Here is a 13,030-nt window from a genome sequence, read left to right as displayed (position 1 = left end):
GTCACCACGAGCTCGGTGAGATGCACGAGCGTGACCCGTTCGAGCCCAGGCCACGGCGGCGACATGGTCAGCGGCGGCCGGAGTTCGGCCGCGACGGGGCTATGGCCTAGAGCTCGCAAACGCGAGGGGAGAGAGAGGGGTTCTGCACGGAGGCTCACCGCGGAGCTGTAGGGAGGGTCAGTGGGCTCGGGGGCGCGCCGGAGTGGCCGAATTCAACGGAGACGGCACCGGGGCCGAAGCTCGGAGATGATGACGATGGCGGCTGCTCGGGGCCCTTCCGGTCACGTGGCTCGGTGAGGGGGTTGGCGACGAGGTGCAGGAGCTCGGGAGCACGTCGGAGAGGGGAGGGGGTGGCCGTGGTCATGGCTACGGCGAGCGGCGCTCCCAGGTGCGTTCGGTGACGAGAGGGAGGGAGAACAGAGGAGAGATACAAGGGAGAGGGAGAGAGCGAGGGGGTCCAGGGGGGTCGGGGCGGCGCCGAGGAGATGACGCGCGGCGTCGCGGTGGCCAGGCGATGCAGACGAGCAGGGTGGTGGCGTGGCGAGCTCGGGCGCGCGCGCCGTGTCCCTCCTCTGCCTACTGGCGCGAGGAGGAAGGCGACAGGGAAGGGAGGCGGCGGTGGGCTGGGCCAGCGGGAGGAGCTGGGCCGGCTGGGCTGCACGGGTGAGGCCAGGTACTTCCTTCTCTCTTTCTATTTCTGTTTTTATTTCAGTTCTGTTTTCTTTTTTTTAATTCTTTTGCCACTGTTTTGAATTAAAATAATAATTCAAACAATGCCAAAGCTCCTCTGAATATTTTATATTGCTAGATGGACTTTTCCAAAAGCTTATAAAATATTTCAGGGGGTATTTGAAATTATATTCTAATTATATGAATATAATTCAAATTCAAATAGCTAATGAATTAAATCCAAAGTCCCAAAAATAAATCCTTAAAAATGTTCAATATTTTGGTTGGGACCAGAACCCTTACCAAAAATTATCAAACATTTAAGAAGAGCCCTTTTGGAGCAATGAATGAGATTTCTAGGGTTTTTGCCCCTCTTTTATTTAGGGTTTTGAGGCTTCCAATATTCCTCAATTCAAGTTTCAAAAATATAGCCATGATGCACACATGAAGCTAGCCTAGAGCAATGCCAGAAACTAGGGATGTGACAGCCGGCTGCTCGGTGTCGAGGAAGTTTGCCATCTACGCTCCCTTGATGGCTGAGAGCACCGTGGCACGCCATAAGGCCTCATTCCCTCTCGTAAGCTTCTCGGTTGTGTTGTGTGCAAACGGAGATGAGGGGAAAGAATTTGCGGAGGAAGAGCTCGCCATGGATGAACCCGAGGTAGGCTCTGATTACCATGAAACAAAAGAGGTGAAGCGTATGCCTCCTGGCAGGGACGCGTGCGTGTTAAATAGGGAACAAGATTACAATTGGTTGGCAGGTTGTTGTGTTAGCTTGACCCCTCATCCAAGACTATACAAGATAAGGATCTCTAAACTCCAGCAACCTGCCCAAGTTACAACACACGCACACAAGCTACACCTGTGACATATGTCACGTTACAACTACAATCATATCATTTAACAATGTCCTCTTCGTCCGAAGGTCGGGTGCAAACGTGATCGCCCAGTGTATGTCACACGGCGCTCCTCAGCTCAAAACCTGGTCAGCTAACTGCCATGCATTGACACCATCGAGAAAGAGTGGAATTAACTTCTTCTATCAACAACTAATTAGATGACTGTTAGCATTGACCATTGTGAAAACTCGTAGAGGTCCGGCTTCATCTCAGTAATATACCACACTCATGCTGAAATTCAATAGAGTCCCACAAGTCAATCGATGAAAGAGAGAAACGAGGTTGTTCTACAAGGCTAGAGTCTCCTTTTCTTCCTACAGAAATTCAATACAAAAACAAAGGTGTTCCGCATTGGTAATGGCTTACTATGTACGGATGGTATTTCAGGTGTAGCTGGTCAGGTTTATTCTGAAAGTAGGTCAATTGGTGCTTCGGAAAGTGGGCTCGAGAGGCTAGTCGCTGCTTGGTTTACAAAAGGGAATGATGAAGAGATACCAAAGCAGATTTAATATAGAAAAGAAGATTCATTCCACTTTATTTGATACCCGCTTAAAGTTCTATCACATTTTCTTCGAGCATCAATCTCGTAGGAATTTCGATTGGAAGTGTGGTAATGAAGGGCGGTGCCTTTACACTTCGACTTGTTTCTTTGAATATAACATAATATTGACTGTGCACTTTGAAGATCAAGTATTCTTTTTCTATCAATGAACTTTTCATAATACATCTCCGGAAGAGAACAGAGATAACTACTTAGACTAGCACTATCAAGTATCAACTACTTGAACTCTATTACAGTAAAAATAGAAGAAGTAACTACTTGTGATTATGTGTTCAAAAAGAAAAAACTACTTGTGATTATGCCATACCTCTATCAGTAGCATCTACTACTTATGAATTGTGATAGAATGGTGTTGGGTCTATGATGCATTTTATTTTGATTTTGGTTCATTTTTTCCTTTTTATTATCCCTATAGGTTTATTTGCTTATATCTTTCATTTGGCCGCGTCCGTTCATTCCTCACCCTTCATGATAGAGTTCTTGCTTGATGGAACAAGATCGGAGCTTAATGCTCTAACGTTGTAATGATAAGACCCTACGGAGCTAGCTAGAGCTTGAGAGTCAAGTCTATCTTGCTGGCGATCTCCTCATCTTCCTTCACTTCACTAACGTTATGATCGCTACCGTCGCCACTGCCGCTGCCACCAGCCAACTGGATCGCGGTCATCGCCGGCGCAACGTCAGGGAAGCCCGAGATGGGAGCCCTGAGCAACGCGCCATAGCCGTAGGCCTCTGCCGAGTACATCGGCTGGTTGACGCCGGCGTGATGGGTGAGCCCAGCCAAGGACGGCTGGGCCGCCAGGCCCCATCCTGGACGGTTGTACTGCATGTGCATCCCGTAGAACGGTGTCGCAGCGCCGACGAACGACCTGCCGGTGGCCGAATAGGGCCAGACGCTGGGGAAGCGGAAGTGGTGCGGCACTAGGGGGCCGCCAGGGCCGGTACCCCGCCCCGCGGCAATGCCCATGGCGATGGAGCGCTCGCGCTTGTGTGCGTTCTGGTGGCCGCCCAGCGCCTGCGACGTGTAGAACTTGCGTTGGCAGTAGTTGCACTTGAACATGCGGCGAGAAGCGCCGCCTCCAGCTGCCGCCACCGACGGCCCCGCCGCCTGGCTCGACATGGCCTTTCCCTTCTCCTCCTCAACGCCGCGAGCGCCGAGGAGGTTTAGCTCCAGGGCCGGCGCCGACGTCTCCTCATTGATCGGCTGCACCTCCTCATTGTCGACTTGCACCACGTCCATGGACGCGGTTTGGTTTTGGTTTTTCCTGGCGCACGAGTTGAGTAGCTCTTGGATGGGATCTGTGCGTGCCTACTTATACAAGGCAATCATTCAAAAAAAAAAGTTATGCAAGGCCGGAGATGATCTGGGAGGAATGCAAGTTCGCTTGCTGAATTTGAAGATTGGGTGACATCTGGGGTTTAATGTGGTCGAGATCACGGCCTTAAATCATACTCCCCCGTTCGGAAATACTTATCATCAAAAAGGATAAAAGGAGATATATCTAGATGTATTTTAGTTCTAGATACATCTATTTTTATCTATTTTGATGTATTTTAGTACTAATCTTGCCATATCTCTGTTCTCTCCCACTCTTCTCTGGACGCATCCATGCAAAGTCAATGTTTTCTATACTTGCACAGATCAGATCTCAAATGACCTAATGTAGATTCAATGTTTTCCATACATGCAGATATCAGATCTCCAAGGATCTCTTCATGTAGATTCAATGTTTCGAGTTTTGAACTGTGGATGCCTTCACGTAGGTTCTCCAAGGATGCCCAATTTCTCTTTTTTCAGTTTTCTAAGGATCCGTAGGAATTTATTGGGTGCTTAATTGACATGGATGTGGAGAATTATTTGATAGCATCATTGCCACCCCAGTATCGTGAGAAACAATTTGGCCAGATTTGGGAAGTTGTTATTTATATATATTTTTAAATGTTTGCTATACTATTATATATGTTGGTAGATCATCATTAAACATTTAAAATTTATAAATACATTGCAGAAAAAACACTATATGCAATAACTTCATCGTGAGAGGAAATTTTCTGAATATCTCGGGAACTGATCTGCTGGGAAATGAAAAGGTTTGCTATGGCCATTGGGAGCTCCTATTCAGCGACTACGTGTTGAATAGGTAGGAAAAGCGCATGTGCGGGGAGGGATATCTCCCCCCCCCCCCCCCCCTCTTTTAATTTTCTCTTTTATGTTTTTTTCTTCAACAAATCAGAATTAAAAAATGCTGATTTTTAAGAAAAATATTCATGATTTTGAAAAATGTTCGGGAACTCATAAAATGTTTGTGGATACAAAAAATGTTCGTGCTGTTTAAAAATGTTTGCATATTCAAAAAATTCCCATGATTTTGAAAAATGGTTCGAGAAATGAAAAATGTTCAGGATTTGGAAAAAATTGCCATGTAATAAAAACTCATGATTTTTAACAAATGTTCATAAATTCAAAAACCATAAATTTTTTGAAAATGTTCTAGAATTTCAAAAATTGTTGCCCGATTTCAAAAAAAATATGGTCATGAATTCAAAAAAACATCAAAACAGAAATAATATTCTTGAACTTCAAAAGTTGTTCCCAAATTTTAACAAATTTTCACCGTATCAATAAAATGTTCACAAGTTTAGAAAATGTTCACATTTTCAAAAAAGCATGAATTTATTTTTAAAAACACTGTACGTAATTCTTAAAATGTTCATGAAATGGAAAAAATATACATGGTTTTAGAAAAGGTTAAGGAATTTGAAAGATGGTCGCAAAATGAAAAATAAAAATAAAACAGAAATTAGAAAGGAAAAGGAAATTAAAAACAAACATGAAAAACATTAAAAAAGAAAAAGAAAAGAAAAGAGAAATAAAAAACGAAAAGAAGAAGGAAAGAGAAAACTGGTTCAAGGAAGTTTCTAGATAATCTCAAGTGCATGGATGCAAGTTATCATTGGAAAAAAAGGACAATTCCGAATTTGTTTTGTCTATGAATAAGGAAACTATAGGTAATGCAACTATGAATGTCATGGAGTCCAAAATCGAAATAGGGAGTCTGTTGTACCAGCCTACTTGGGTTGGCCTAATACAAAACTTAATGAATGTAGGGTACGTGTTTGGTCGCTATGAGTGACCTACGTGCCAAATATGAGTTGCGATGGCTGTTTCCCCACATCAAACATTTTCGTTCGATGCGACGAACAGGAGCACGAACCACCACGCTAACTCAATATAAATACAAAAAAAAATCATGCTTCGTGAAATTTGTCATGGAAAAACTGTAGTAAAGAGACAAAAGTTTAAGTTTTGTCGTGCAGTTAATAAACATGATGGCAAATACAAACACATATTGCAAATAGATCTGGCAAGAAGCATGGGGAAATATTCTTGGAATTTTTCACCTAAATATACTCTCGTCCTAGTAAGCTAAGCATGCAGGACTCATAATGTGTAGTCAATATACAGACTGGATATATAGTAGAAAATAACATCATCTAAATATACTCTTGTAATCAATATAGCTCAAAATAATGATGAAAGTTGGATATAGTGAAGACTCTTCATATTTGCAAATCGACAAATTGTTCTGAACAGGGCGATATTAGAATATACTCCCTGCATTCACAAATATAAGATGTTCTAACTTTTTCCTGAATTGGATGTATATATACATGTTTTGGGGTGTTCGTTCACACATTTCAGTCCGTATATAGTCCATATTAAAATATCAAAAACATCTTATAGTTGGGAGTATTTTTTTAAACCATTCGAATGGTCATCTTTATATACTGTACGGAAAGACACTTCATAAATTACTCAATTTACTAGTAGACACAATGTAAGACACAATAAATGGGTGATGTTCTTACAACAATTGCAACACGCCACACACATTTTACTCACATATTATGAAGTTCATACGACAACTTCCACACACCACTTATTTCATAACATCATCACGCAGTTTACAAAGATTCACCCATATGATGTACCGATGTATGTGTCACGGCTCACACAAACAGACCACACAGGTGCACGTGTATCCTCTTCTAACGGGCTGCCGCATGTGTGTCTCCCTGCTCACCACCACGCACCCAGATGATGCTGAGCTTAGTAAGGAAATGGCACACGGCGACATCCCCCGGCTTGAGGTTGTGCAGCTCAAAGAACGGGTTCTTCGGGCTCCACCGCGACGTGTCAAGGTGGCACACGGCTAGAGCCTCCATCACCGCCGGCGCCATTGCGCCATCCACGCTCTCAAGGGTGACCGTGTACGCGGAGGTAGGGTTGGCGGTGTGGCAATAGTACACCGTGTATGGGTACGTCAGATCATGGCAGGTCACGATCTCCGGTGAGTCGGAGAGCTTACGCACCGCCGTCACGTTGTACATCCCGCGCAACGCTGGCGTGCCTTCGGCATCGACGGGCAGATTGGCAGCCGAGAACGCACGGACGTTATGCGTCCCATGAAGGGATGCTGCTAGCTCGGCGAGGGACTCGAGGGAGGTGGCGCAGCCTGCTTTTTGGCCGGGAAGCGGCCGCGGGTGGTCGCAGGTGTCCAGCGTCCATCGTATCTCTCTGGCCATCGCGAGCGACGCCGGTGCAAATATCGCCATGATGTCGGAGAGGCGCTCCTTGGAGAACGGGATGGATTTGGCAATGCCGTGGGGAAGACGGGCCGGCAAGGAGGTTGTCAGTGGGATGGTTGGAGTTATCACAGAACCTGGCCGCAACATGTCGTGGAAGAAGAAAACGTCTGCCTGTTTTTTGTTCCCGTGCTCGTGAGAGTGAGCATGGTGACTCCCCTCTCCTTTTAGTACAACATGAAAATTAGAAGAAAAAAACATCTATGATAACTTGTATATAGTCATACAATTGATTGACATGTATATAGGAATATAAAAATAGTAAAATTTACCTTTTAAATGTGTCGCATGTCCTGTTGAAAATGTCTTTAGATCCTTTTCATGTCCTGACCCATATGACATGGTGGCTTTATATGGATCCTCTTCATGTTCTGACCCGTATGACATTGTAGCTTTATGTGGATCATCTTCATGTTCAGATCCATATGACACTGTAGCTTTATGTGGATCCTCTTCATTTTCTGATCCATATGACATTGTAGCTTTATGTGGATCATCTTCATGTTCAGATCCATATGACACTGTAGCTTTATGTGGATCCTCTTCAATTTCCGATCCATATGACATTGTAGCTTTATGTGGATCCTCTTCATGTTCAGATCCATATGACATTGTAGCTTTATGTGGATCCTCTGCATCTCGGTTCAAGAATTTATTGTAATCACATTTGCCTTCGTCCAACCCATATGACATGGAGATTTCCTTCAACTTTCCTTCTTGTTCTTTCCCATATGAAACAGGTGCTCCCTTTAGACTCTTCCTGACTTCTACCTCATATGACACAGAGATTTCCTTTAAAACATCCTCGCCTTCTACCCCATAAGACAAAGATATTTCTTTCAACTCCTTTTCACCTTCTAACCCATATGCCCGTGAGACTTCTGTTTCATCCTTTCCACCTTTTGATCCATATGATATAGATATTTCCTTTATATTGTCTTGTTTCCTTGGCTTATATGTTGCAAAGATCTTCTTTAAGTTTGGGAGAACTTTGTTTAAGTATGTCTTGCCTTCTAACCCATATGACACTAATATTTCCTTTATATTTTCTCCCATGTTTGTTCTATGTGTTGCAAATATTTTGCCTGCTTCTTCTTCAACTTGTGATGAAATATGAACATGTTTATCCTCATGGGCAGGTTCCAACTTGAGTTTTTCATAGTATGATCCAATTTTCCGTGTTCCTTTGCCAGACTTGAGGTTATTTGCATTAATAATAATATCATCTGGAGAGGTGTGAACTGCATGCACATATGACAAACATGATGTATATAGACCTATCAGTAGGTTAATAGTGGTGAGGACAAGTTGCATAAAATCGACGAGACAATCACAAAATATATTGTATGCGCATTATGCGAAATGCATACATTGTTCCTCATTCACTCATGTTTGCAGTATATGTGGCTTAATTTGGCGAAAAATAATTGTTGATATCCATGTCAAGCTAAGGGCTGGATCTGAGCATTTTTTTTCATTGAATCGCCGGTATCAACTAAGCATTGCCTTTAATTGTATCTAGATAATAATTCCTTCAAAAAAAATGTTGACATATACAAATATACTTATGAACAATTGCATGGATTTAATTTACACACTCCGCTTTGAAACCATTTAAATTTAGAAGCATTTTTATGGTGCTCCCACTTTCCTCTTACAAAGTAAGAGTAGTATTTAATTCAATTATCACCCCCATCAATCAAAGGTAAGTTTGGCCGTGGGAGCTTTTGACGTAATTAATTTTTTGGCTGTGTATTGGGATGGAAATTTTGAACGATCGTACCATTTGATTGATGACGCCCATATATATATACACTTTTATACTCCATACGACATGTAACAGTTTAGAAGGGTCGTTTTCCGCATGCACAAGTACTATGTTTCTTGTCAAAAGAAGTTACTTTATTCTTCATGGTACATATATCATGAAAATAGTTCGTGTATATGCAATAGTTCATATGTTTTAAGTTAACATTTACTCTAGTGTCAAAAAACGTCTTATATGAGTATCATTCACTAGCACATATATACAAATGTTAGGTGGTGTTTGGTTCTCTAGTCCTAGGACTTTTTCTAGTCCCTAGGACTTTTTGAAAAAGACTCTCAAAGAGGTGCTTCTAAGGACTTTTAGCAAAAAGTTTTAAAAAAGTCCCACCATGTTTGGTTTGATAGGGACTTTTTCTAGTCCCAACACAAAAAAGTCCCTGGAACCAAACACCCCCTTAGTGATGGATTGCAAACCAAGAGTTGTTATGAAAAGTGTGTAGGTATCAATGAGGGAAATGTGCGCCACCAATAATTGTCAAAACCACTTAAATGAGGTCACTATATCTATATATCTATATATATATATATATATAGGGAAAATCCTTTCTACCATCGCTTGTAGTTACCACCATCCCCACTGCCATTTGATTGCATCAAGATCTGTGCCTTTCTTAACGGGTCGTGGGCACCATAAAATCTATGCCCGATCAGTTTGTTGGACCGAGCTTCCGAATTTTCTGGGACGCCCCACCTTTTCTCTTGCCATTTATATATTTCAGTCTTGTATACACGCTGACTCTGGATAAGGCAATACGGTTAGATCTCTCTCTCTCTCTCTCTAAATCTGCGTGAGAAGAATTGGATCTCCAAAAAGGAAGGTACACGGCATCACATCGGTGGTTCCATGCATGCGTGAGGCCAATTGATATTTGTTTCGTCCTTGTTTCTTTATTTTATTACACACGCGATTGGTTTTCTTGGGCTGGGTGTATCTAAACTAATTAGAAAGTATTTATTGGAGGTAGAAGTCCCGGTTGAATGCTAATTGTTGTTACTTCGCCTGATCTTTTTATCAGGGATGGCTGAAGAAGTGAAGAGGAGTATCAGCAGGGAGGCGGCCAGAACGATGATTCCATCTGCAAAGGCTGACCCAACATGGACTTGATGCGTGACTATGGTTAGCGGCTGCGGCGAGAGTGGCAATCCGGCACCTACGCATGTGTGGTGAAGACATGCTCCGACGGCAATATCCGCCATAATTTCATGCAAATCTCGTTGGCATTGGCACATCTGTGCCATGCTCTTGAGTTCGTAAATTCATCTATGAACTGTATAATAGTACAATTTGTAACCAAATTTGTAACCATCACGTGTGACATGTATATGTACATTATTTTCCGTATGCCCTCCAAACCACATTTTGTAGATACTCCATACTGCTTCTGTATGATATATACTCCATACAACTATGCAGTACATACTTCATACTTTTTTTTGCGAATGAGATACTCCATACTACATGTTGCAGATACTCCATACAATTTTGTAAGACATACTTAAAGAAAAACAATATAGACTAGTGAGCTACAAGGGCACATTAGATGAAAGAAACTACAAGGGCACATCCCTACAGGTACATAGGTGCTTGATCGACTATGATATGCATAAATGTATAAATAGTATCATGCATGTATCATGGTTGTAAACTTTATAACGATGGAATAGATGGAGACATCCTCCATACTCCTTTCAAGGTGACGTATATATAAACTCTATACTCCGGTTAGAAAGGAATATTCTACATACTTCCGCATGCCACGTTCCATACTCCCACTTATACAACATAGATGTGGGAAACATAGATGTAGACATACTATATACTTCTTTTTTTGCGGGGTATACTGCATACTCCTTTCACAATGAAGTGCATATACTCTATATTGCCGTCGATGCAAAAAAAAAACTCTATAGTGCCTTGAAAAGGTATTCTGTTTCTTTATTCCGTGGCTGCACGTGTAGTACAAAGCTAAGTACGTTGGCTCTATGTGTTTAAATTTTGACGCCTGCAACAAACTAGGAGGTCGTTGAAACAAGTCACTCGTTATCTATTTGATTAAAAAAATAAATTAGTTAGTTGTAAAATAGTGGATCCTTGGCTATTCACGAACCCGTTTAGTTTAAATACAGTAGGACACGTGGAAGGCCAGCACTTAGGTGGTAACTACCACTGCTTGTAGATAAAATTTGTCATATATATATATATATATATATATATATATATATATATATATATATATATATAGAGAGAGAGAGAGAGAGAGACCGTTTTGTTGGGCTAACAGCAGGTTGATGATAGCTGGAGGCATTGGAGTTCCAGGAAGCACTGCCTCCCAGTACGCCGCCGATGATACCTCCTCCAAGTTTGGCACCGCTGTCGTGGCCGCGTCGACGAAGCTCCCAAGCCACCCGCCTCCTCCGCCAGCGACCTGCGTGCATCACAACGAGCAGCATAATGATCGTAACACACACACACGCACGCACGCACGCACGCACGCACGCACGCGCGCGCGCGCGCGCACACACACACACACATATATGATTAGAGCATGATTTATGCACTCACCAATAAAAGCGAGATGAGCGGCAGAAGTAGATCCATGTTGTGTTGCTAGTGAGTACTGGTGGAGAAAACATGTTGAACGGGTTCCTATTTATAGTCCAGATGGGTGAGCTAGTTGCATAACAGTAATCATGTAGATACTCGACAAGTGTCGGGTTGAATATTCAAGATTCATGAGCAGAACAATCTGGCCTAGCTATACAGATGACCCAAAGGCCAACGTATGATGACACTGGACACTGACCACTCAGCCATTCACATAACACCTCGTAGTTAAGAAGTACACCATGCGATCCTCGTGTTTCTTTCTTTATTTACTGGATACTAGAGCTGTGTGGCGTGATCCGGGGGCAGTAACTGTCCCAAACTGCTGGTGAAAATCTTGACTAAACCAAACAAAATACACCTTGAAATTTCCGACCGGAGGGAGTGTGTTACATTTCCGGTAGCTCAATCCAAGATTCATGAGCTGCAGTACAAGCATAGAAGAACTGGTTTTGTCCTTCTTTTCTTCCTTTTAGCCAAAGGGCCGACGCCCCCATGAGATATGAGTGATGACCAAGGCGAAGTGACACCATGTCCATCATGCATGCTGATTTCATCATCAATTGGGTCTATTTTATTTTGTTCTTTAAAGAACTCTGGTTTTTCGGTGTCCTAATCTCAACACAATTTTTTTTTCAATTGTGCATCTATACCGCCCGTTGTTTGATGTAATGTTAGTCTGTAAACAACACACGCCATGTGGAACTCGCTTTAGTTATTTTAGTCTCAAATATGGAATATTGCAAACCCGGACCAGTTAGGATCTGAAACACGCTGCACCCTATCGTACGTGTAGGTACGTTGATCACGACTGAACTACTCCCTCCAACCCAAAATAAGTGCCGCACTTTCGAACTAAGTTTAGTTCGATCTTAATTCAAAATTGTGACACTTATTACGCCATACATGTAGTTTCTCTTTTTTCCGCTTTTACCTATTCTCTTTGTATACGCTCTTGTCTTGTAATCCTGGCCGATTGATGGCTTTGTTAATTCAAAGTCAGGCTAGATCCGAGCTCTTGTCGGACTCGACCGACACCTTTTCTCTAAAATAAAGTTCAAAATTGTGACTCTTATTATGCATCCAAGGGAGTAGTTAAAACAGGGTTAAGAACATCTTTAGCAGCTCCCTAATGAGGCTTGCATTGCTATAGACAGAACTAGATCAATATTCGAGTTTCGCTGCACGGCTAGCAAATCGTGAGGTGCTAAGTGTTTTCTTGAACTCCTCTAAGTTAAGGGGGCATGTTCCTTTTTGGCCCTGCAAAAAGAAAAGATGACATCTACTTCCGTTTACTCAGTTGTACGTCGATTTTAAAAGCAGGTCTAGAGTTTTAAAAACATTTACCTTTGTCATAACTGTACGACAAAAAAGGGTGTCGTTGTAACCTGGTGATTTGCATGACAAAATTATTCATCATAGAAGGCCACCGATAACCGCCCAAACCTTAGGCCGACGCATTCGCATGCCATGGCAGTGTCCTAGATGCCATCATTTCACGATGCTTTATGGCATGTGCAATAGTGGCATATGGATACTGATGCCCATGGCAATGACCGAGTTTTTCTTTCCAATGCAAACTATCACTGGCGGGCCTCATTAAGAAATCTTTATCTTTACCTAATATTAAAGGATGGAGGCTTTCATAGTTCTCTATAAGTCACCCCTTTATATCCGTTAATTTTATGTAAGCATAAAGATCGACGGTTGAGACGTTACCTAGGAAAAACACCACGCCCCAGTCCCTTCATTCTTCCCAATTCTATTTCCTCACGGAGTCCACGACCGCCGTCGCTCATGGGATCCCAGTACCGCACGTCG

General features: G+C 42.5%; 1 protein-coding gene across 1 annotated transcript; it reads right to left on the bottom strand.

Annotated features, from left to right (window-relative positions):
- Positions 1–5,943: 5,943 nt before the first annotated feature.
- On the bottom strand, positions 5,944–11,212 carry LOC123107639 (polygalacturonase non-catalytic subunit AroGP3). The gene is made up of 4 exons (XM_044529602.1): positions 11,168–11,212; positions 10,868–11,030; positions 7,050–8,018; positions 5,944–6,941 (listed from the first exon to the last, which is right to left on the bottom strand). The coding sequence occupies exons 1-4, from the start codon at positions 11,201–11,203 to the stop codon at positions 6,181–6,183; spliced, it is 1,929 nt and encodes a 642-aa protein (XP_044385537.1). The 5' UTR covers positions 11,204–11,212; the 3' UTR covers positions 5,944–6,180.
- Between the last annotated feature and the right edge of the window lie 1,818 nt (positions 11,213–13,030).

This window comes from Triticum aestivum, chromosome 5A (assembly GCF_018294505.1).
Source record: "Triticum aestivum cultivar Chinese Spring chromosome 5A, IWGSC CS RefSeq v2.1, whole genome shotgun sequence".
Taxonomy (NCBI): Eukaryota; Viridiplantae; Streptophyta; class Magnoliopsida; order Poales; family Poaceae; genus Triticum; species Triticum aestivum.
The sequence above is the reverse complement of the archived record's forward strand: the minus strand, read 5'-3'. Positions and strand labels throughout refer to the sequence as shown.